This window comes from Cheilinus undulatus, linkage group 5, assembly GCF_018320785.1.
Source record: "Cheilinus undulatus linkage group 5, ASM1832078v1, whole genome shotgun sequence".
Taxonomy (NCBI): Eukaryota; Metazoa; Chordata; class Actinopteri; order Labriformes; family Labridae; genus Cheilinus; species Cheilinus undulatus.
This window is the reverse complement of record NC_054869.1, coordinates 22,203,519-22,229,020: the sequence shown is the minus strand read 5'-3', so window position 1 is coordinate 22,229,020 and position 25,502 is coordinate 22,203,519. Positions and strand designations below refer to the sequence as shown.

The 25,502-nt window shown below is 40.0% G+C and overlaps 2 protein-coding genes across 2 annotated transcripts in view; one reads left to right on the top strand and one right to left on the bottom strand.

Annotated features, from left to right (window-relative positions):
- ddhd2 (DDHD domain containing 2) overlaps positions 1 to 5,763 on the bottom strand; it is a 13,460-nt gene extending 7,697 nt beyond the window's left edge. Inside the window, exons 1-10 of the mRNA XM_041786647.1 lie at positions 5,657 to 5,763; positions 4,936 to 5,133; positions 3,170 to 3,362; positions 2,013 to 2,206; positions 1,796 to 1,885; positions 1,555 to 1,675; positions 817 to 906; positions 597 to 738; positions 262 to 470; positions 13 to 74 (exon numbers count right to left, since the gene is read on the bottom strand). Of these exons, the coding sequence (XP_041642581.1) occupies positions 13 to 74; positions 262 to 470; positions 597 to 738; positions 817 to 906; positions 1,555 to 1,675; positions 1,796 to 1,885; positions 2,013 to 2,206; positions 3,170 to 3,362; positions 4,936 to 5,052 (1,218 nt within the window). The 5' untranslated portion in view covers positions 5,053 to 5,133; positions 5,657 to 5,763. The remainder of the gene's footprint in view (positions 1 to 12; positions 75 to 261; positions 471 to 596; positions 739 to 816; positions 907 to 1,554; positions 1,676 to 1,795; positions 1,886 to 2,012; positions 2,207 to 3,169; positions 3,363 to 4,935; positions 5,134 to 5,656) is intronic.
- Positions 5,122 to 25,502, top strand: si:ch211-166a6.5 (clustered mitochondria protein homolog). Its single transcript, XM_041786646.1, has 29 exons — positions 5,122 to 5,245; positions 8,033 to 8,177; positions 9,643 to 9,752; positions 9,952 to 10,123; positions 12,990 to 13,127; positions 13,210 to 13,364; positions 13,454 to 13,608; positions 13,776 to 13,898; positions 14,019 to 14,151; positions 14,251 to 14,343; positions 14,434 to 14,600; positions 15,905 to 16,084; positions 16,170 to 16,604; positions 16,694 to 16,767; positions 16,983 to 17,087; positions 17,167 to 17,267; positions 17,367 to 17,519; positions 17,605 to 17,667; positions 17,749 to 17,981; positions 19,442 to 19,526; positions 19,658 to 19,811; positions 19,893 to 20,032; positions 20,916 to 20,996; positions 22,725 to 22,850; positions 22,933 to 23,042; positions 23,142 to 23,235; positions 23,316 to 23,441; positions 23,537 to 23,610; positions 24,443 to 25,502. The coding sequence occupies exons 2-29, from the start codon at positions 8,129 to 8,131 to the stop codon at positions 25,083 to 25,085; spliced, it is 4,272 nt and encodes a 1,423-aa protein (XP_041642580.1). The 5' UTR covers positions 5,122 to 5,245; positions 8,033 to 8,128; the 3' UTR covers positions 25,086 to 25,502.

Genomic DNA, 25,502 nt, shown 5'->3' with positions numbered 1-25,502 from the left:
ATCTCACTGTACCCCATCACTGGCTTCTGATCCAGTCCTCTGATTGGTTAGCAGGTCAAACAGGATCAATGACCCTAAGAGATGAAAGGTTTAAAATTCAGCATTTAAAAAAATCCCATCACACCCCTTGCCCCCACCACTTAGCCCTACCCCTGCATTGTGTATATTCATATAAAGGAGTTGGGTATCTAGACAAGTGAAAGGGGTAAAACTTGTGTGGCTGAGCCTTTGTGTTTGCATCTGTGTTAGTGCGTGTCCCACCTAGACTATGTCCAACGACTGAAACTGCCCCTTTGAACTCTGGGTGTCTCTGTTTAAACAGGGTGTGCAGCTTGTTGATCTCTGATGAAACGGTGTCCACTATAGTCTGGCAGTAGGTGGGGCTGTTGTAGAAAAACAGGTCTAGCAGGGTGTCATTGGTGAAGTGTCTGAGCCTGCTGATGCTGGGGAGAGTGATCCTCTGGATGTCCCTGCAAAGAGATAAATGGGAATAAAAATTAGAACAGATGACACAAAGACTGGAGACCGTCAGCAAAAATCTTTGACATACGCATCATTGTAAAAAAGAATTACTTGGTTTTCAAACTAATACTCACTCATCCACACCAGTGGCATCACCATGTAGAGCACTGTGCCAGTTGACAGGTAAGAACTCAACTCTACCTATGACGCCATCCTGCTGAGCTCGTTTGTAATGAGATGCCAGGAGGGATAAGGAAGCACTCCGAAAGTCATTAACTGGAAAGGCATAAGAATAAAAAGATGCAGTGTATGCAAATATATAAATCATATCCACATACAAAAACTCACACTTACCACACTGTATGATGGATCTGAAGCGCAAGTCACAGGCAGGACCGATGCCATGGACCATAAAGACAAGATGGTCCACTTTATCTGGTTCCCCTAGGTAAAGTTAGTGAAGTTCAGGTTATGCAGAGAAGCATGGGCCTATAATTTTCATTTGTGTGCATCTCTTCTGTAAAATTACATCTGATATTCCATGAGCTATAGCAGTGATTCCCAACCTGTGGGCAGCCCACAGGTATTGCAAGTGGGCCGCCAAATCATTTCCAAAATAGTATGATTTGTGTGTGTGTGTGGGTGTATGTGGGGGGGGGGGTAATTACATAAAATTAAAAATATCCAGAATAGTGTTTTAAATGTTAAAATTCAGTTATGTTTAAAAGGATATTAAAAATGTTCAAATATTCTTTTCATTATTTTGTTTTGTTTTTGTTTTTCCTTCAAGTATTAGACATGTGACAAACAAATGAGAGATAGGAACTTTTGTTGTTATCTAGAGGTTATTGTGTGGACAGCTCCTTGAAAACTGTAATACTGAAGGTGTTGCAACATGTTACAGATGCTTAGTTAGCGACTGTCCTTTATGTTCAATCTTCAATACAAAAAAGTGCTCTGAGAACGCATTATGTGGCCTCCGTATTTAATGGGGACGGAGGTGGGCTGTGTCAATTTTTCAGACTTAAAAGTGGGCCCTGAGTTGGAAAAGGTTTGGAACCACTGAGCTATATCTCACTGGTACACACATACCATCAGGTATCTCTACAGAGACGTTCTCCACTCCCCTCTTCACAGTTCGAGGCCGAGTCTGCTCTGAGGGGGATGCCACCCACTCATCCTGCAATCCTATTGGCTGATACTGCATGATTAGCTGAGATAGGAAATGACAGAAAAGAAGCAGAAGAACTTGTCACTTATTCTAAACCACCATAGGGTGGCTTTGTCATGTACACTGGAATCAGCATAGTGAAATTTTAACAGCAGGCTTTACTTTGGGATTGTGAAGGATCACAGTCTCTCCGGTGGGAAACTCCAGTTTCCTCTTCCATTCATCTAAGGTCACTGCAATCATGTAGGCATCCTGAAAAATGTAAGGATTGAGGGAAAGAAATCAGATACGGAAACAGTAACAGGAATAGATAAAGTAGGGGAGAAGTGGAAATTTTAGGAATGGGCAGATTAATGTTGAGGGTTAAGTGTTAGTATACCTCCAGACTTTTGCTGAAGTCCTCAGAATAAGGAAGGAACCGGGTGTCCTTGTCTCCTTTATAGAACCAGGTGCAGCGCCGGACTTCAGTGGGAGATTGCTCCCAATACACAGCATAGCGCTTCCTCTCCTTAACATGCACGTCATATCGCTCTCCTTCCACAGCTATCACCACTTCCTTCTCCTTTTCTTGTACTGCACAGTAAACACAAAATCAACATTATTGTAGAGTATTGTGGTGTGATGCTGGAGTTCTGTTAGTAGATCTGTAAAACTCTGTTTGCTTAATCACCTTTTTTTTTCTAAGGATGCATGGAGGGAACTGCACATTACTCCAGGATTAACTCACACTTTACCATCTCCTTTATGCACTTTAGCAACGTAAGCACTTTAACTACAATGGTCACTTTATTCCTGGTCAGTCTTAAGCAAAGTCATACAGCCACCTCCTGTATTGTTATGTTTTGGTCTTTGTATTATATTGTACTGTTCATGTTGCTGGTCTCTTGGTATTGTCTGATTTTATGTAGATTTTTACTTTCATGAGAGACATGTTTAATGTATACTTTTGTATGTATACCATCAACCTGCCGGGGACTACGGATGGAAATTAGTCTATGACCACAATTTGACACATTTACATGTCCATATTATGTGCACTGTCCCTTACAATAAACAAACAAACAAAAAAATGGATAAATAAATAATAAAATACTACACTGGTTCCAGTAGAAAGCTGTTAAATGTGAAAGTCATGTCCCTGATAAAGCAGTTCCTTACAAGATAATGTCTCTCAGTTAATCCAATAACTTAAACCTCTGCAGCAGTATCACCAGGATTTTTCCCTTCCTTTGGAACAATATTGACTTTATATTCCCAACTGTGGGCAACACAACTTCCACCCTGTCCCACAATGAAATAATTTATTGCTCTTTTTTTTGCTGGTTTCACTTTTTTCTTTGGCTCAGAATGTTAGTTCATATTTGGATAGTAAATATTTTCTATGCTACAGAAAGGACCAGCAGTTAACCTCCTGTCAAACCATAAAATGTAATGTAACAGACTCTAGTCTCAACTATAGTGAAGCTTTAATATAACTGAGATCATACAAAAATTCCAGCTTTCAGTTGAACTGTTAATAACAGTAAACATATTTACCTGTGGTCCAGGCGTTCTCTAGTTTTTCAGAGTCTTCTCTGCTGAATGGGCTCCAAGAGGTGCTGTCATCAGCCCGTCGACAGAAGAACCAATGAGGCTGTACTTCTTGATAAGGAGCAGGGACTGACTCCATGTCAAGCATCTCAAAAGAGGATGTGGAACAAGGAGAGGCCCCATCCACGGTAGGCGACACCTGGCAGCAAAATGTGATGACAAGATGCTAAAACAAAAATTTCTCTTCATGCAAGTTTGTAATATTTCTGAATGAGAAGAAAAAGCTAATTTCTCCTACTAAACCTGTGTAACTTTGTTGTCTTTCTCAGGATAATCCACTTTATACCCTTGTAATTTTAAAGTAAGTAAATATAAAAGCCTGAGCTAAGTTTGTCCTTATTTTGAGCTCTTATCAAGGATCCTGAGGGCACCAGACAAGGGAAAGGACAGTAACAGGCCTCCTTGTGGCCAGAGGCACAAAGCCCTGTTTCATCCTTCCCTCTTCTACAAGCTGCCTCTTGTCTTTTTCTCAGCTGAAACAGCTTTTGCTTGTAAACAACCTTTTCCAATGAATCACTCTTGTTCATGGTGATAATTTAGACTTAATATTGTGGCACACAACTGACAATATTCCAACCTAATTAGCAATGTTATACACACTCTTCAAGTCTATAGATCTGATTCTGAGTCGAGAGCCCCTTTCTAGGAACAAATATTTTGGATCTCTTGTTTGTACCGCTATGACATCCTGTCAAGTTACATAAAAGCAAAGCTCTTTGAAATAAACAGGTTCACAATACTCCATTCTCCCTCGTGACTGGCAGACACAGTGTCACTATCACCCGACAACATGCTGCTTTAATTGTCTCCTCTGGACTTCTTGCAGTGTCAAAAATGTAAAGCATGTGCATGCCTTAAACAGGGACAGTATGGGACTTTCATTATACCCCCTCCACAAGCTCATACTGTATACTTTGTCCTTCTTTCAGCCAGCAAAAGCTAAAAGAATGCAACAGCTATCGCTCCATGCCAGAGGGGACAGGAGTACAAACTTTTCACTTATCTTCAATTTAGTCAATAGTGAATAGTTTTATAAAGCCTTTATTGGAATAATAAAAGAAATAAGATGAACATAAACATCTGTGTTTTTGAGTTAATGACCACTTGAGAGAAGAGAGGTTTATTCCTAAAACTTTGGTTGTGATGGAATATCTCAGTATGGGCATGGCTTTAAACAGCGCCATGTGTCACCATGTTAAATTGGATCAGTTTACTTCAATCCAATTTTATCCAATTGCTTAAACCTTTTAGGGCTTTCCTAATCACATATAAGCCTGGTCAAAGACTGAAAATAAACTATATTGGAGAGGAGATGTTTAAAGTGTACTTTAATTTATTATTAGACCCAAGGGGGCCTCTGTGTGCCTTCAGCTGATCAATGCAAAATAACGATTGGAACTAAATAATATTTAACAGAGATAACCAATCAACAGAACACTTCAAAATGTTGATAACTCTTACATTCTGTTCAGCTCTGTATGTAATGTTTTTCTTTTTAATCTCCAACCAAATAGAGACTTTGTCCGTTTCAAAGGCTGTTTCACACTCCATTGTCTTCCCTCTTAATTTCCAATACTCTAGTCCCAACTAGTATTGGCTCCAGTATCTTACCTAAATCCTACACCTGATCACAAAAGTGAATACTACAGAAACACACTTTGAAAACAATATAGTTAAATCATCAAAAAACGAAACCACACCTACTCTCTTACCTGATTCTCAGGCGTTTTCCCTGCAGCTTTAGTCCGTGAGGGATTATCAAGCGGCCCTTGGTTGTTGACGTTTGGGGACTCAGGTGGACCCCCCTCTTTATCAGGACTGCATGACATTAGTCCAAAGTTTGACCCCACACCTCAGCTCTGACCGTAGGGGGGCTGGGAGTCAATAACAAGGAATCAGCGACAGCATTGCTGCAAACACAGGAAGAGAAGGTGGCGTCTCAAACTACCATACATGTTGTGGTCGTGCATAACAACGAAGAAGTTGTTGACATTTACTCTATGAAAGCAGGGTAGTAAACAGGTAACTACAGCAATCCTTGTGACTTCAGAGCTCTTAAGGCACCATGCCCACTGTCTCATTAGCTGCTGGTCTGTAACGCAATTGAAAATGTAAACAGTCATGTTAATGTCACAGCAAGCTAGCTGTTATCGTTGGCTAAGTCACTTGACTAATGTATCTTCACTTGTGATAATGCAGTCATTCAATCTTTTTGAAGACAAGCCACACGTTTTTTCAACTGCTAGTGGTTTATTTTGACAAAGGAAATAAAGACACTCAGAACCCAACGTTTGTTAAGGTTAGTGGAGGGTTATGCTAACAGCTAAGTTATGAAGACTAGCAAGGACACTAGCGTCAAGCTCTCCGTTTTAACACTGTTTGTACACGGAATGTTGAAGCAAAAGAAACAGGCACTCATTCTCCTCTACTCACCCACAGCCTGACATAACGATAAAGTTAATACAGAGAATTTGTATCCGCTGTTTAGCTCGCTCTGGCTAGCCCAGTTAGCAGACGACAGCCTCCTGTCAAACGCTGCCCGACAACAGCCTGCTCGGAATTTTTTCGATTACGATTTTAACGTCCATCAACAACTAAAATAAAGGTCAAATTGATGTAACAGAATACCACCGAAGTACATTTGTGCATTCTTTAATGTCAGAAATTGTCAACAATCAGATTAAACTGACAAAAAATGAACGCCGTAAACACTGCAATAAAAATTACAGTCAAAACGATTTTAAGACATAACGGCTTTTTTTCCCCCTTTTTTTCAGCTTCGTACTTTAAGTATTCTGCCGTGAAAAAAGAAAAAGAAACAATATCAATCTCCGAAACAAAAACTGCAGTGAAAGAGAAGCAAAACTTTGGGCTTAGAAGCAAAACTTACGAGGAGCCATGAAGGCAACACGAAACTTCACAACATCACAAGGCCACCGCCCCCAGTTACTGCGATAAAGAGGACCTCACGAACGTGCTATTATTGAGAGTTTGAAGTTTTACAGAGAGAACAATAAAAGTACGCTGCAAAATACATTTTACACGAATTTAAAATAAATACTGCTCACTATTTATAGACATATAAGATATATAATAATTGTGAAAGGGATTTAGAGATAGACTGATATCGAATTCCCTGTTTAAAGTCCCTGTAAAGTGATGTTAAACATCTTTATTTTAGGTTTGTTGTATGACAGGCAAAAGTGTTGTGAACCACCAGGCCAAATTTCAGTCATGAAAAACATCTCTAATTTATCAAATTAAGCTTCAGAATCGTGAAAAATGATGCTGTAATATCTGCTCTAGGTTCATGTTGGCTGAAGTCACATCCACTCACAAGAAGTCCAATCCACTCAGATTTTTAGAAATGCTTCTGATCAGACGCCTGGTTCTGTGCCAGTGCAGAGAGGCAGAAGTTGTGAATTAAATGTACAATTTTCTGGTAGAAGACTCTCTCTTATGATGCTTTAATGACCTGTAGGCCAACATGATGGATAGATTTGGGAAATTTACCTCTTAATGAACAAAAACACAGAATGTAGCTTGCTCTTAACTTTAAATGAAGGCACTGAGGAATTCGCTTGAGTTCAGATTTTTCAACTCTCCTGAATGAAGCAAACGGCAGGTTGAACACGCATTCATGTGATTTACTTTCTCAATTTGCGAGATTTGCACTGCATGTTTGTGTTGTTCGCACCACCCGAGGCAAATTGGTACATACTTGCTTATTTACATTGACTTTACATGTACTTAACTGGCACAAATGGTTATACTTGTCTCTGGTGTAAATTCATTAGGGAGGAGGTAATTTCCCTTTAAGACCACTGATGTCATTAGCCCCTATATTTGCCCTGCTCAAATAAAACCAAGCCAGAAGTGAACAACTTTCTAACAGTATAAATCAAAAAATTCAGCCATGTAGATCTCAGTGTTTTCACATCTTTACAGTGAAGACACAAAGTTTGGATTTCACTTTACAGGGACTTTAATTTCCAGCAGTTACAGGAATGATTTGGTGAATATGTTGGAAAGGTGCATGCTTGAAATCTAGTTTTTCTGCTTTTCTGGTAACACAAACACAACTCAAATGTCAGATGGAAATTTGATTGAATTGGAAAAGCATTCAGGCAATCCAAAGAATATGCCAACTAAGCCTAACCCTGAAGTCTAAAGCTTGATTTGACAAGAACTATGTGCACCAAGTATTTGTAAAATGTGCACGTAGTAGGTGTCGGCCTCTCATCTATGAATGATCAGCCACATCTGACACACCCGTTTGTTGCAGCCGAACCGTCTCATCTTTGTTGTATTTTTTACAAACAGACCTCATTATCATGAGTAAACAAAGGAGGTGACAGGACTGGCTTCATACTTTGGATTAAAGGAATAGATGTGGGTAATAAGTGGTTCACTAATACTTCTGTTCAAAAGGGGAAATGTGTTCAGGGTTTACTAAATGAACTGTAACATTTGTAAACTGAAATACCAAGGAAAAACGGCGTGTATTTCCCACCTCTCCTCTAGGGCTTATTGTAGGAGGGAGGAGTGAGTCCTGCTAGGGGAGGAAGAGTGAGTGGAGCTAGAATGCAATGACACACCCAGTCCAACAAAGTGTGAGAGACATGCAAAGTAATAAGCTTGTGTGGAGCAATAAGAGGGTGTGGCTTTCTTACTCAGGGGGAACAGATAAGCTGAGTTTTCCTTGTAAAGAGAGGCAGGAGTCACTATCCTGAACAGAGGTTTTTACTTTCACTCTGTTAGGCTCGCAAATAGTCCAGCTGCATTTTCTTCACTCTCTCTCCCTCTCAGCTGCATTCTTTCAGCACTTTGGAGCCAAACTTTGAGGGGAAGCAGCTACCAGCACCAAGAAGTGAAAAACACAAGAAGGAGCTTCACCGCACAGCCATGAAGGACAAAGTGAGGAAGGGAGGAGGAAGAAATCAGGCCAAGGCTGGTGAGAAATCCCTGCGATGTGTTTTTTTTCCTCTCTCTTCTGTGCCCCACTCTCTGTCTTTCCTCTTCCTTCTTTTTACATTTGGTGCCTCCCTCACTGGAGAATGTGAGGAGGGTGGGAGATATAGCACTGCTCTGCTGCTCTGAACATGGCTGGCCTCTGCTTCCAGAAAGTTTTTGAACACGAGAAGAATCTGCATTTAAACTTTCAACTTTAAGTTTATTCTTTAATAAACAGGCCAGTTGCCCTAAAATCCTTTGAATGAACACATATTTCATTTCAACTGAGATCACTTAAGGACAAATTGTAGCCATTCAAAAAAGTTACCTCTAAAAAGTTAACTCTATTTTGTAACTTATAATTGCTCCTCTACTCTTTCTGAAGTGGGCCTCTTAACCTCTTTTAACCTTTGCCACTCCCCTTTAACATGACAGAATGATGAAATTAAGGCTGGAGTGTGTATTTACCCTGCGGTGTTTATACAGCCCCCGGTAAAAGACATGCTATCCATGGGTGCAGCAGTGTGATTGGCAGGTTATGTCTGTCATGTAGGAGCTCATATGAGCATATAGAAAGTTGTCCTTTGCACTATTTAAAACAAAGAGAAGGAATCCTCTGACAAATCAGTGCCAAAATAAACTTCTCATGACTGAAACAGCATAGTTGTTTGTAGTAATAAAGCAGCAGCTCCAATAGAAAGAAGGCTGATGGCTTTGAGCCTACAGAGAGGAGGGACCTTCATCCAGCCAATCATGAACAAAGGAGCTATTTTTGGGTGCTTTCCAGTGGTAAAGCAGTCCCAGATTGACAGCAAGAACTGAGGATTCACTGTTCAATGAAGTATAAAGCATAAGAAGATGAGTGTAAAGTGGATTCTCTGCTTTGCTGTGAGTGTCAAGTGTTGTAGCACTATATGGATGTGCATCCATGCATGCAAGCATGCTCTACTGACACAGTATAGGTTTGTCAGTTTATATGTTTAACTGTTCTGCAGTCTGCACATGCCAGCATTGGGTGTGGTTGTCCCTTCATCCTGGGTTGACATGGAGGCTAGTAGGCAAATTCAACAGGTTTAGTCACACTGCAGGTTGAGGAACACGCTGGGTCCTGCTCTCGCTCTCATTCTGAGTGTGTTCATGAAGGTAGACACACCCCAACTTTCCCTCTCAGTGACATTTTCCCGCATGCGTTCACTTTCACCCTCAGGCACACACAGATTTCTGCAGTCCATCTCAGAGTAATTTTACACTACAAAAGATGGAGGAATCTGGGCACAAAGAGGCTGTGATTCATTCATTCATTCATTCTTTCACTTAGTGATTCATACAGCAAGACAAGTCTTTTCAGAAAATCTCTCTGAGCTGGAAATATTCCCAGCACGTAATGAGGCAGGAAAAAAACTATTACCTTGTCTGCAGCAGAGCTTTGTGATTATCCTCAGTAAGTTTTGTTTCTCTGATTTCAGACATAATGAGCTTCACTGGTGGAAAAGAGGCTGCTAGTATAAAGCAAGAAGATGACACATCGTTTTCTGTGAAGATCCAAGGAGCAGGATTGGAGCCTTTTGAGATGCAGGTGCTTAAACCTGACTATTAGTCCCTTATCATAATAACTGTATCTAATAAAATAATTTACAAGTGATAGAAACTGGCAATAATAGTGAAGTCTTATTTGATCCACTGCATTCATCCTGAATAGTCCCTCGGTGTATGACCTATATTTCTGACTATTATATATCACACTTTACACTTTTTCACTTGCTGTGTCCTGGTAGGTCCATGGCTTCTGGCTTGTTCAAGATGCAGTACTGAATCTGCTTTCGAAGGAAGAGGTGTGTCCTCGTTCAAATCTGTCTCTGGCGCTCACTGGCACGACTCTGGACCCCCTCACAGAACTGCAGAGCATAAAGGGGCTCAAACCTGGAGCCATTCTTCGCCTGGTGGAAGGTATGAGCAATGATTTTTCATTCTCGGCTTATTATCTTTATAAATGTTTCTCTTTATTTTCAGATATTCAGACTCTTACTGGCATGCTTTAAATGTCATTGTTAGATTTTTTTGGACTTATCACCCTAAGTCTGCTGTTTAGAGTTCAAACACTATCGAGAGGCATTTTGGCCTGGAAAGTTAAGTTTTGTCTCTTAAATTTCAGTACCTTTTTATTTACAGTCAGATGATTGATTATAGGAATAGCAACATAGCACAGTAGCAGAGAACACCAGTGTCTTTAATTATTTTACATGCCATTATCTCAAAACAACATTTTTTTCTAGTGATAAGGGCCAATTAGTTTTTATGCTGAAACCCCCCCACAAAAGATTAATTTGCCAAGAAAGCAAGCTTGGCTCACACTGCCTGCTGCTGCCTGGTTTCAGTCAGCTTCTTTATCCCCAAGATAACTGACGATTTGAATGTCCCATTTTAAAAAGGCACAGTGTAACGTTTATCAGTGTCTGAGTTTGTGTGAGAGAAAATTTCCTTGGGGAACAATAAAATTGAGATTGAAGTTAAAGTCAGTGTTAGACCTTGACTGAAGAAGCCAGTCAAATGCAGCGATTGTGAATAATGCAGTTGTCTGGTATTACTGTTCTGATCTCTGATAACACTGAAGCAATGTAAAGAAGCAACCTTTTGTTCTGTTGAGATAATGAGTCGATACTCTATTCTCTCATCTCAAAATAAAAAAAACTTGATAATTGAGTAATCGATGATGGATAAAGCTTACATAGAAGTTCTTAGCTTCATCACTAAGACTAATCTTGTCTATGTTATCATCACACTTGTCATGCTTTCCCTTTCACACACACTTAAGTTTCTCTCAGCTTAATGTAAATAGCTGACTCACCTTTTCTAACAAGGTTTATAGTTGCTGAGATTACAGCTGTGTGCCAACTAATTAGGCAGCCTCTCATCTTCGGGCTGTTGAAAAACTGAAATAAACTCTCCTGGCTGCAGGCCATGCTTTATTGTGCATATTTTGTCCCTTATGAGTTTATGAGGATGTGCATGATTGTTTTACAGCTGCTCAGCATGCCATTAAGGTTTAAAGGTGCAGTGTGTAAAACTGGGAATATTAGCAACATCTATCAGTCAGATTCTAGATTCTAGATCACTTCTTGTGCTAACCAAGGCAACCAGTAGAGTAAATCTGTTATTTGGTCCTTTCTGTGGTACTGTAAGCACTGGAAAGCTGCAAAAATCCAAGATGCGGAGTCTGTGAGTGGACCCTTCTTATGTATGTACAAAAGGCTTACTCTAAGTTAATAATAATAATTGAAAAAATATAAATATAGTCAGGTGATTAAACGCTAATTTAGATAGTCATACTTACAGATATGATGTGTCGTTTTAACCAAGTTTGTTCTGCTACATGCTACTTGGTGAAATATTACACACTGCACCTTTAAAATATAACATTCACTCATGGATACTAACATAAACATTCCTTTTCAAGAGAATCATGACATCCTAGATCACTGGCTCTTAACTGGTCAGGCACCACCACCAAATCCTTAAGGGAAATTGCTATCAAATTAAAAAAAAAATTCCAACCACTCAAATTTGTTCAATGAAAGATGTAGCAGTTTGGGATCAAAATGGAAAACACCATAACTGAAATAAGAGACAAGACCAAACAAACATGTTTAAAAAGCACATCATTACAGGAGAAATTGTATGCATACATTGAATTTTACTCAATTTTCCCCAGACAGCATGAAAATGTGGTGATTTTTTAGATACTTTTTAATTATCTTGAGAATACCAGGCTTGCTATCCAAAGAAAAGGGTATAGATAATTAGAAATATTGGGGAAAAATACTCAAATTTACTTATCATTGGATGACCTAAAATATATATGTATGAATTTACCGTACAGTATATCCACTAAGGGCTTACATATGAAAAGTTTTTGCCAGTTTTTTTTTTTTTTTTTTTACTGGCACACTTCTGCATCCCACTGGAAAGAGCTTTGTCACCCTTTTTTGGGCCCTGACCCACCACTTGAGAACCACTGATGGGTCAGGTGTCAACTTTTGGCTTCAGGTGTTTTGGGGGTGCAATTTTCCTGTATGGGGTATCACTACATAGCATATTAGCACCAGACCAAGTGATGGACACCATGGCAACTACAGAAATATTGAGCTCAAATATCTCACCCCCCCGTGGCTGGCTTTGGTATAGGGACTGATCTCATTGTTTCAGGAAAAAAAGTTCTTTACATTCAAAAGTAAGTAGAAATAATTCAACAAAAATATGTCAGTAAGAAAATTTGAAAAAAATGTTGATTTCAGTTTGGGCCCTCAAGGTAGAAATATCAGGGGAAAATACTAAAATACTAAAATTTCCTCATCAAAGGATGAATTAAAATATATGTCTGAATTTACAGTTTACAATGCTGTGAAAAAAAAATATTTGGCCCCTTTCTGATTCCTGAGTTTTTTGCATATTTATCACACATAAATGTTTTGGATCATCAAACCAATTTAAATATCTCACAAAGACAACCCAAGTAAATAGAAAATTAAGTGCCTGAATGATTATTTAATTTTTTATTGGGGAAAGAAATCCAAACCTAAATGGCCCTGTATATCTACTTAGGGCTTCTGTATACAGACTTTATGCCTGATTTTTTGCCTGGTACACATCTTCGACCAATGTTTGACCCTGACCCACCAGTTGAGAACCACTGTCATAGAGCATTAGCTTCCTACCCGGTGTCCGGGACCCCCTGGGTCTGCTCTTAGATTGTTATTGTTGTTATTGTTCATTGACGTTATTATAACTTGTATAATAACACTGTGAGTCCTTCCAGAGCCCTACACCTCCCACTCGGTCCGCCTCCATCTGGCTCGTGTCCTGGAGCTGCTGAGAGCATCAGGACCTCAGGATGCACTGAGAGAAGGACGCTCACTGAGTGTGCTGGAGACACTCACACACACACAGACATCAGGTACACACATGCATGTGGTGCACTCAGACAATGATGCAGAGTTAAAGGTCAAGCTCTCCCTAAAATTCTTTTTCTGGTGCAGACCCTAGCTTACCAAATGGAAAGAGCCTAAAACGCTCTTTAAGCAACACAAAAACAGAAACACAGAGCCAAGACGGATCTCCTCCTGAGTACCTTCTTCCTGGATCCTCAGAGAGACCTCTCATGGCCCTGCTGCCACACAGCTCCCAAACAGAGGTACGCACACACCTGAAAGCTTCCACACAGAGCCTTCATAACACACAGCACACACTGACTCTTTAGTGGCTTTACATGTGTTTCACCAGGCCCCCAGCTACATAAGGGACTTGTCTCTGAGCTGCTGGAATCCTCCTCCAGGACACAGGAAGCTACAGGGAGACTTTATGTACATCACCGTGGTAACATTAGAAGGACGGCGGTGTGATGTCACATCCTGTCCAAAAGGTTTCTTTCTCAACAGGTAAAAATACTTACATGACACTAAATATAGTCTGTTTGTTGTGTTTTATGTTGAATAATAATGTTCCTAGCTGTCTTATTTCTTTGCTATTCCTTTAAGAGATAACATAAATAATTATCCAAAAATGTTTCAGTATGATTAAGACTGTTTTTTATTTTTTATCTAAGATCTACAGAAGAAGTGTTTGATCCTCGCCCTGCACAGTCCGCACCACTTTGTCACTGTTTCACTGACCTGCTTGGTCACATTAGCCCCGCCTTCAAACAAAATTTTACAGCACGCAAGAAAAGGTAAAATTATTACCTTTGTAATAATGTAATGTACCTTCTGAATTATTTAGCAGTGATTCTGCAGTGGGGTTCATTGAAGAATTCAGATGAATTCAGATTAGATTGTTTTCCTTCTTTCAGGTCTCATTTAGCTCCAACAGAAGTCTTGCCCACGCCTTACCACACACTGAGCTGGCTTGGGCCTCCTTGTGCCTCCCGCACACACAAAAATACTTTCAGCAGACTGGGAATAGATGATCAGCAAGTGACACAGGTTATCTACCACAAAATACAATACAGCTTTTTGTATCTGTTGATTGATTGACATGCCATTGGCATTGATATTAAGTGCAGCTATGCGTGTTATATTCAGGCGCCAGACTGGAATGAGGAGTTGCAGGCAGCCAGAGATCTTCCACTGCGTAGTCTGGAGGAGCGGCTGCAAAGAGACAGAGCTCTGCTCCAGGTAACCAAGAAAATGTGTCATTTAAAAAAAACAAAAAAGAATAAAGGCTTTTCTTTCTTGTCCTTACACCTGTTGTACCTGTTTCTTCAGGTAAACAGTGCGTTTGTCAGGGCAGTGTCTCAGGGGGCAGAGAATGTTGTGGATGGGTTTGTGGAACCTGTGAATGGAAACCCTGAGGACCCCGCTTTCCTGTGGGGGGGCCTGTTCATGAATCAGGGTGCATCAAATGCAATGTTTGGTGGAGACAGAGGTCGCAGGTGAGAGCAAAGCAACTGTGTCTAATAAAAGCAATTTGAAATAGTTTTTGTTTCATTGTTTTCAAAGCAATTATTTACAATGTTACGACACAGCATGATATAATATGATACTATATCATATCACACCATGCTCTACTGACTTTACTGAGTAGTGACTATACCTTTTTATATATGATACAATATGATATGATGTAATGAGAAATGAAACCATCTAATAGGATATGATGTGATGTAATACAATACAATATGATATGATACCAAATACAATATGATGAGGTATATTATGAAATGCAGTACAATAAAATACCTTACAATAGCAAAGCATACCATACCCTTTAATACAGTATTTTATTGTACAATGAGATGTGATGAGATGTGATGTGATATTACATGAGAACTTGTGGTATTACATGATATAAGAGGATACAATATTGTACAATACAGAATAAGATGGTAATATAAGGATGATCAGGAATGATAAGATATGATATGATATGTCAGGGGTGTCCAAACTATGGCCTGAGGGCCAAATGTGGTCTGCAGACCTCTTTTGTTTGGCCCGCAGGAAATTTTTAAAGTAAAATTAACTATCACCCACATTAGAACATGAAGCTTTCGCTTGACTCTACCGTACTACTTACTTTCAGCACAAGGCAGTGTAAATATGCTAATTATGCAGACAAACATTTTGACAATTATAATTTATTGATGTTTTTTAAATTTGTTGGTAAAGGTCACATATTTTACCCTTTTAAGTCAAGTTTATATTGGTCTCAGAGGTCCCCAAAACATGCCTGTGATGTTTGCTGTTGAAAAAAACATTCCAGTATTGGATTTTTGCATGTCTAAAAACCCCTCTGTGTCACCTCTGCTCAAAATGAGCTGTTTCTGTGTCTGTAGCTCTCAGGAAATGTATGTGGCTTAATTGATGTGGCTCTCCTAGTCAGGAGAGGAACTTTTCTTTCAAGTGGGGAGGGCCAACCAAACCTAGGGGCGGTGCTAACTCCCCACATGACATCATAAGGGGAAAATTTGAGAACAGCTTGTTTCAGCACACATTTTCTGAAAGGTGGAGGGGGGGGGGGGGTCCTATTCTTGGGGAGGATTGTGGACAGGCCAGGGTCACATATTTTTGTTAGAAAAGCCTGAAAAGGTGTATCTTGCCTTGCCAACCGCTAGCTATATGTGGTCCTCAGTGGAAAAAGTTTGGACACCCCTGTGGTATGTGTTACCATAAATGATACAATGTTTTTACGATGTACAGTGTGGCACATCTTATCCTAAAAATGTCTTTTTTGATGCAGGGCTGCTCAGAGACTAGAGCTAAGGGGAGTCCAGGCCTACAGTGACATAGTGAGTCTGCAGGGGCTGCACACCCTTCCTACAGCTATTGTAGACTACAGAGGTGTGCGTCTGACAGCTCAGGGTCTGGCTCCTGGTTTAGAGGATACAGAGCAGGACCAGGAGTCTACTCCGGCTTCAAGGTACAACCAATGAAACATCATGTAGAATTCAAAAGTCATTAATATTGTGAGACTGTGTGATGGTCTGTCCTCTTCTTCTTTTTAGAGGCTTGCTGTATGGGATACATGCAGGACCCCAGGAGTCCCCCCAGCGCAGAAAACTATTAGAGCACCTGGCTCACGCTGCAAAAGCTCTCTCTATCCAAAGACACACAGTTATGTCTTCAAACAACTACAAGGTACCGCTGTTCACTTCAGTGGATGCCCAAGGACTGCTGGGGGCTGATGGGAGGTTCTACATACTGGATGTGTTCAGGACCATGCCAGCTGATGCAAACTTCTGCCCTGAGGTGGAAACAGACAATCAGACAGTCACAGGAGAAGAGGAGGATAAAACAAGCTGTGAAGAGAAGGATGAGAAGAGTTGTGTTAAAGAGGGTTGGCCTGAGAATTATCACTCTGACTCTGGGCTTCCAAAGAGCTTTCCTCACTCTCTCTGTAGACTGAGACCAGAACTAATACAGATCTTCATCCAGCGCAAGTAAGCTTTACATGAATAATCCATCTTTAAACTCAGTCTTTTTTTTACCCTTTTCACAAAGTTGAAGTTTAGATTTTTTTCCTTTTAAGATATAACCAGTTCACTCAGCGTGTCAGGGAGATACTGGATGAGAATGGAGGATTTGAAGAATGTGCAACTGCTGGTGAGATACATTTTCCATACACTTTACTTTGCTTTATACTTTATTTCAGAGTCATAGGTCCATGTCAGCTATAAAAACATAAATGAAATATTATATATATATATATGTATATATAAGAAATAAGAAGAATACCTCATTACATTTAAATGAAAAACAGATCACTTAGTTAGAACGTACAAAACATTGCCCATCTTATATGGTTTTCATGATTTCAGGTGATTCTCGATCGACTGACGCAGTACGTGCTGCTTGTAAAGAGGTGGGCTCTTCAAGCAACATCAGTTTTGAGATGTGCCTCAACCCAGATGTCTTCTCTCTAGGTATCAAGAGAAACTACACACACACATTATGTATTTTGCCAGAACACCATATAATGTTCTTATTGTGTGTTGTGTTCAGGAGTTTCCTTCCCACCCACTGAAAGTGCAACAACAAAGCTGCAGGAGAGGTTACTGAGGGAAGCTGCAGTTTCAATCATCACACATCAGATACCAGAGTTTGTAAGAGGAACTATTGTTTGTATACTATAATAAGCATATGACCAACTGCAAACATGGAACAAGCTCAGCATATGACTGCATGTTTGTGTGTCTTTGCAGGTTGAGAATTGCTTGCAAAACAATGAAGCACCAATGGATGGTGCTACTCTGAAACAGACACTTCACCAAAGAGGCATCAACCTGCGCTATCTGGGTCATGTGATCAAGGCCATCAGCCAGTCAGAACACAAGGAGCGCCTGAGGCATATAATGGTACATTTGATTTTTAAAGCTTAGTTGAATATAAAGTAATCCTCCTATATGTGCTGTCTAACATGCTTCATCATGTCTCAAACAGAGGACGGCCATAGGGGAAATTTTCATTCGCTCAACGAGACGGGTCTTCAACAGTTTCCTCCAGGTGATTTTCATTAAAAAATACAGCAGGTGTGTTTTCTTAACTTTAAAAGGATTGAGCTTCAGCCTCTGCTAATGTCTGCAGGGTGTGGATGTGCCGAGTGTCTCTGCAGCTGTCAGTCACTTCCTCTGCTGTCTGTTGGTTACCCACTTCACGCCCACCTCTGCTGGGGAGGAGACCAAAAAGAAGTCGAGACGGCGTGGCCGAGGAGCCGGGGCCTCTGAGAGTTTGCCCTGGAGTACGCTCACTGGAGTCGAGCTGTGGAACCTGGTCTGCCAGGACGCTGATGAAACATACAGCGTGTCTGACAGCCTCGGGTGAGGACACAGACTGTTTACTCTCACCTCATGTTTGTCAGTTTGTTAGTCACAGCTCAAAGGTTTTTGAGGGAATATTTATTTTTAGTTTTTTTCTGTTATCCAAGAACAGTATTACTCCATTCCCTTTCAGAGTTCACTGATACAGTTTGTGTATATCAAACATTACACAAGTTTACATGCACATGTTGGGACAGTCTTTCAGTCAAGCATGCTTGTACCTGGATGTTAGTAATGGCTTGTACCAGAGCCAGCTTTAATACTATAGCAGGTCTGGAGATACACTTACTGAGATTTCAATTAAAGGATGCTAGATATTATTAAATTCAACACTATATGCTATCTAGGACATGAAGGATTTCTCTGATGGTATAAATTTAGCCATCATGATATCAATTCTGATACAAAGAGAGAACACTCAGACTTCAAAGTTATTGCTCCATAATTTTCTGAGAAAGTAACAGCTGTAGGTGCTTTTTCAAGCAAAAGTACAAGGAACTTTTAACTCCAGGAACTTTGCTTCAAGGAACTAAATGTTTTCTGTGGCCACCAGGGCCTAAAGATACAGAAGGATTATACAAATCAGGCACTCTAACTCAGCCAAGCTTCAGGAAGACAAAATAAATCAATCGCTCTCTGTTGTATTTAAAAAAAAAAGAAAAAACACAGGTTATTTAAAGTTGGATAACTTGAACCATAAATCGTAGCCACTTTTTTTCCTCTTGCAGCATGCCGTTGTGCCATTCTAATGATGCTATCCACGCCTTCATAGTCCTTACGAAGGCTTTTCTAGCCATCCTGGAACTTGGTTGTCTTTCTTTCTTTAGAGCTTGACTGTGCACAATAGGGTTGATTTTTTTACAGGCCTTTTCAAACAAAAAGGCAAGGATAGAAAAACTGGTTAAATAGCTAAGAGGATTTAATTATCTTTGGTCATTTACCAATAAAGATTAAGTAGATACCAAGGATCTAATATTAACAGACCAAATGTAACTGACTGATTTCAAAGTAAAAACTGTATTTGTATTTTTAATTTTCATCCATTTTTGTTATCCAAAATTCTTTCCATTTTTATTTGGATGTATTTTGATAAAGGTTTTGAGTTAGGACAGACACAATCATTATTATCTATAACATATGATTATAAACCAAAAAATGTTTGTGTAGGTGCTCAGTCATTCAGGTTGTGGTTTCCAAAAGCTTGATCCAAAAGGAGTGGCTTTACTTGGTCAATGTTATTGAGGAGATATAGTCTCTTTTCACAGCCTTCTTAAGTTTTAATGGTGAGCCATACCAAGTGGCCTGGTTCAGTTTGGTTCTCTGTGGTACACAATTAATTTTTTTTTCACATTCAAATGATGGGAAAGGTACCAAAAACTCAACTCATGTCTGTGATTTTTCTGGAACTTATTTATGGGTCAGAAGTAATTTCAACCTTTTTTTTTTTCATCCTGTTTCAGCTCTGGTCTGAACCACATTGTGGAGCAGTATGGCCTTCAGAAGATTTCTCTGCTCCGAGAGTTCTGTTTGAAAACCGGATTACAGGTACATTTCACGGATTCTGTGTATCAAAGAGGGGTCAATGCTGGCCAGTCAACTCATACTGAGAGCAATGACTATTTATGGGCTTGAGAAATATAGGATAAATACAGTGCATTTGCTGTTTTTCACACTAGTTGAGACTGAGGGACTACTTCCTTGACAACCAAAACAAAGCTCCCATTGGTCCAGACGATGTCCTCAACATCTTCCCTGTCATCAAACACGTTCACATGTCAACTGTCGATGCTTCAACAGCATACCGAGCTGCACTGACCTCTCTCCAGAAAGGTGAGTGAAAATCTGTTGTTAAAAATGTATTATATGAGATTTGAACCCTCCTTTTCACCATCCCGTGATTCCTAACGGCAGGTCTGCTGGATCAGGCCCATGAGAACCTGAAAGAAGCAGCGTACCTTTTTGGCAGAGTGTGTGATAACCTGCATCCTGAGGCCTGTTTCTGTCACAGCATGTTGGCAAAAGTGACTTTCCTACAGGGGAAGCAAGCAGAGGTAGGGCACCTTTAAAACTTTCTTCCCTAACTTATTTCGACAAGAAGAATTTGTGGACGTGATTTCTATCAAAATTGAGAATACAAAAGAGTGCTCATTGCTCCTTCTCATGGTCTAAGTTACAAAACAGATTACGCTTATCCTCTTTAAGCACCAACATATCTATAAGGGTTGGCAGCTTCATGCAGGTTGGTCTTGTGTTGTCTGATGTGGAGCAAACTTTCCAATAATCATTTCTCTCTGAGTTGCTTGGAGCGTTCTTTTGTCTTCATGGTGTAATGCTAGCCAGGAATACTGATTAGCCAGTGACTGGACCTTCCAGACATAAAGGTGTCTTTATCCTACAATCACTTGAGACATTCACTGCACTCAGGTGATCTCCATTTCATTAATTGTGAGACTACTAGGACCAGTTGGCTGGACCTCTGTTAAATTATGTCAGTCACTTTAAAGTGGGTAAATATTTATGCAGTCACTTATTTTACCTTATATTTATTTGTTTAATTGACATTACTTTGTTGAAATCTGTTTTAACTTGGATAAATTAAGAGGTTTTTTTAATTCCTGTCAAAAAAATCAAATTATATTGACAATGATTGATATATGAAATCAACTGACAGATAAAACATCCAAGGGTGTGAATACTTTTTATAGTTACTGTTCATCAGAGTGGCCCTGTCAGTCATATATTATTTTTGTGTGTGGCCACCGTGAAAAAAGCTTGGACATCCCTGTCGTACATTTTGACCACATTTTGATTAAAATACCTCTAAACTCAAAAATAAATTTAAATGGAAAGGACATTTGCTGGAGTGTTTTAAAATCCTTGTTTGAGTAATATGAGGCTTGATACACATTTCTTCACACTTCTTCTCTTTTTAAGGCTCGCAGTATCCAGCTGACAACTGTGGTCATCAGTGAGAGAGTTCTTGGTTTTGACCATCCAAACACAATCCAACAATATGTGAGTATACCTGCAATGTTTGATTTGTTCAACTAGGTGTATGAATATTGTGCAGGCCCAGCTGCTTCTAGATAGATTGCCTTTATTGTCCTATGGGGTGGTTTGTGTTCACATTTGTTCAGACACAGAAACAACCAGTATACATTACAGTGTATAAACACAGAAGCACACATTGGACACAAAAGCCTACAGTGCTGGTAAAAACTATTTGTCCCCTTCTTTGTTTATTATTTTTTGCATATTTATCACACTTAAATGTTTCAGATCACAACACAAATTCTAATGTTAGACACATATAACTGTAGTAAATACAAAATGTAATTTTTAAATGATGATTTCATTCATCAAGGGAAAACAGCCATCCAAACCTACCTGGCCCATGTGAAAAAAGTAATTGCCCCCTAAACCAAATAACTGGCTGTGCCACCCTTGATGACAGTAAGTGCAAGCAAGCTTTTGTGATAAATGGCAATAAGTCTTTCACATTCCTGCTGAGGAATTTTGGCCTGCACTTCTTTGATGGACTGTTTAATTCAGCCACATTAGAGGGTTTTTGAACGTGAATGGCCTGTTTAAGGTCACGCCACAGCATCTCAATCGGATTTCAGTTGACACTTTGACTAGGCCACAAAACCTACATTTTTTAAGCCATTTAGAGTCGGACTTGCTGGTATGTTTTGGGTTCTTGTCCCGCTGCATAAGCCAAGTGCATTTGAGATTGAGGTCACGAACCGGTAGCTGGACATTCACCTTCAGGATTTTCTGGTAGAGAGTGGAATTCATGGTTCCATCAATTAAGGCAAGTCATCCGTGTCCTGAAGCAGAAAAGCAGACCCAGACCATCACACTACTGGAATGATGCTCCTTTTATGAAATGGGGTGTTAATTTTCTGTCAGATGTAACGGGATGCACACCTTCCAAAAAGTTCTACTTTTGTCTCTTCAGCTGAGCGTTTGTGATCTTTTTTGTCAGCAGTCGTTTTGGTCATGGAACTCTCCCATGGATGCTACTTTTGCCCGGTCTCTGTCTTATTGTTGAATCATGATCACTGACCTTAACTGAGTCAAGTTAGGCCTGCAGGTTTGTAGATGTTGTTCTGGGTTCTTTTGTGACCTCCTGGATGAGTCGTAGATGTGCTTTTTGGAGTTGTTTTGGTTGGCTGACCATTCCTGAGAAGGCTCACCACTATTTCTATATATAAGTTTTCTCTATTTGTTGATAATACTGTGGTTTGCTGGCATCCTAAAGCCTTAGAAATTGCTTTATAACCCTTTCTAGACTAGATGTCAATAGATGACAATTCAGCATTTAACAAGGAGGTAGGGGGGTTACCTTTTCATATAGGGGCAGGTAGGTTTGGTTGTTTTTTTCCTCTTAAGAAGGGAAAATGTTCTTGCTAAAGTGAGCCCCTTTCCATTACAGAGTCCTTTATTTGGGGCCTCATGGCAGCTGTGAAGGGTGGGTTAAGGGGTGATGGGACTCACTGGAAGGTGTATGATGGCTCTTTAGTGCAGGTCTGAGATGCTAGGTGTCAGGGTGCAGATCATTTTGAGGCAGTGTGTGTAATCCTGGTGAGTTTTTTCTGTTAGTAGTGAAGAGCATGTTATAGAAACAGGGGGAAACATCACAACAGGATAGTTTGAATAATGCTCTTGTGCAGAAGTAACAGGAAGTCGACTGGATCATGAATAAAAAGTGGGATTCTTACAATTCTATATCTCATGCAGGCACTCTTGGGTGTGTACATGTTTGCTGGAGGGGAGACTGTTTTGGCCCAGAAGTGTCTCCTCAGAGCGCGTCTGCTGATGCTTACAGTCCACGGAGAGGACCATCCTTACACCGCAACACTGGATGTAGGTCACCACACACAAAAAATAACATTATGAAGAATATTTCCTTTTTGAAAATACTTATTCCCTCATGATTTACTTTCAGAGCTGTCTTGGTTTGGTGGTGACAGGAGATCAGTCCGGACAGTACTTAAACAATGCTCTCAGACTTAACATGTCCTTCTTCGGCCCGACAAATCTGCACACTGCTCTCAGGTAAGGTTACAATAAGAGCGTGTAAAATAATTACTTTTATCATTTTTTTTGCTTTTATCCAACACCAACACCATTTTGCTCCATGATATATTTCTGCAGTCAGCACCTGCTGGCCCAGAGGATGTGCAGTAAGGGAGACTACAGAAGTGCCATGATGCATGAAAAAGAAGCCTTCGCTACTTTCACCACCTTGGTCAGTACAGATGTGCAATAGAGAGAGACATGTAGATGGTGTGAGTGTGTATGTCATCTCATGGTATTTTCATTCCTCAGTTTGGAGAGGATCACTCTCAGACAAGCTGCAGCAAAGAGTTTCTGTGCACCATAACCAAACAGGCGGTGAAGGTGGAGCGCTCTCTCAGACAGGCAGGAACAGACTGCACAGAGCAAACAGTGGAGGTATGCACGTGAAATCATGAAGTCCCTGTTAATATTGAACTCTAACAAAGAAAAGGAGAAGTGTGTTTATTAGTGTCTCTGGTCTCTGTTTTAAGTGTCTAACTCCCTCATCTGACTCGGTGCTGGAGCAGATGGTTCTGGTGACAGGGATCAGGAGGTTGGCACAAAGGTAAAAACACTGACGCTTAAATGTTTAAAGCAGGTGTGGGTAACTAGTGGCCCAGGGACCACATGTGGTCCTCTCCCTCACTCAATGTGGCCCTTATGTCAATTTCAGATTGCAAATTGCAAACAGGTAGAAACATGACAAAAACCTGCCATAAAAACACGACTGATTAAAGTATCCCCAAAATAATGACTTGGATTTCCACAAGACAGTCTGGCTGCAGCATACATTATACTAACTGGGTTACAGTACACTAACAAAGGTATGTAATTTGAGACACACTCTTGCTATGTCCCAAAAGGGTGGACTTGGTTCAAATCTGACCTGTGGCTCCTTTCCAGCACGTCATTCCTCAGTCACTGATTACAGACACTATCAACAGTTCTGTCACTGCCATAAAAAGGCTCAAAGCTCAATTATATTTTAAATATAATAAATATATATTTAATATTTCATATCCATCCAGTAAATAGATATTCATAAGATTGGCATGAGTATAATCAACCAATACTTTTAGATGTAATTCAAAGTGTGAAATAATGTGATAATAATAACTTAAATATTAAACAACCTGGATTGAATAACACTTGAGTTTTTTGTTTTTTTTTTAACATTTGTGAATGGCAATCCATCAAAAATGTTATCAAATAATAACATGGTGTTTTTTAATTGGTTTAAGATGTATTAACATCTAAATGTAGCACTTTTATTGCTGTAATACTAACATCTGTTTTTGTCCAGCTAGTAAGTGGTAAAAGGAAAAGGAAACTCTTTTTAGATTATGTAGTTTTGACTCTATGTTCCAAACATTAAATCTTAAATTTCTTTTTTATAGTGACAAACTGACGGAGTACAAACAGAAACACAAGGAACTTAAAGCTGCGGTCGCAAAAGAGCTAGGATTGGACCTGGCATCTAAGCAGCTTTTTAACTGGCAGAGTCTGGCAGAGAAAAGCTCAGATCCAGAAACAGGAAGCAGGGAGGAAGCTGAGAAAAGAGGATGCCCAGCCGTGGAGGATGTCAACGAAAGCTTAGAGGAGCAGAAAGTGGAGGAAACCTCCACAGAGAACAATGACATAGTTTCAGCTAATGGTCACGCAGAGGAGCCTGCTGAACAAAAGCAGCAAACAGAGGTAGACGGAAGTGATGGTGCTCCTTTGAATGCTGAGGTCCATGGGGTGAATGGAAAGTCAGAGGAAGGAGCTACAGGAGAGGGAAGTGGTGAAGGGAAAAGCAGCACAGCCAGCGGAGAGATACAATCTGATGCATCTGGTGATGAAATGAAGACCTTAGAGAAGGCAAATGGTAAAATAAATGGATCTCTTGATGTCCCTGTCAGCCCATCAGTCGTGATGAGTAAGGGAACCTGGGCTGACATTGTTTCTAAAGCTCCTGTAGCCAGTGGAAAAGCAGGCAAAGATGCTGCAGTCAATGGAGTCGCACACAGTGTCACTGCTAACGGTGCAGCAGAGGAGTGAAAACATCAGACAGGAGAACAGTGTTGTAGTTGAGTTTTTAGAAATCACTGCTGTAAAATGAAAATCTCTCCCAGGATATGAGATGTAATCTGGTAAAATGATCATGAAGCAAAGCAGAAATGAGTCAGATGATGAGTATTACTTTGGGTTGAGGATATTTTTGCTGACACTGGGAGAGGGCTGTACTGTTGAGGTGTTTTTATGTTTCCATCAATAAACTTTTTATTCTGGTTTACATGTGACTCTGCTGTTGTCATCTATTCCTACTTCTTAGTCTACAATCCACACCAGGAATGAAAACTCTAGAGGATTAAAATTTGTGTTTTACTGCCACACCTTGCACTCCCTGAAGGGTTTTGCTTGGGGGAAAAAAAGCACTCTGATTAACTTGTCACTTCTTCACAGGTGACAATGCAA

Bases quoted from the DNA above. Each gene is read 5' to 3' on its own strand.
- si:ch211-166a6.5 (XM_041786646.1), top strand. From the start codon at position 8,129: ATGAAGGACAAAGTGAGGAAGGGAGGAGGAAGAAATCAGGCCAAGGCT. The intron at 10,124-12,989 runs GTATGAGCAATG...GAGTCCTTCCAG, and splicing joins CATTCTTCGCCTGGTGGAAG to AGCCCTACACCTCCCACTCG. The intron at 23,043-23,141 runs GTAAGGTTACAA...ATATTTCTGCAG, and splicing joins AATCTGCACACTGCTCTCAG to TCAGCACCTGCTGGCCCAGA.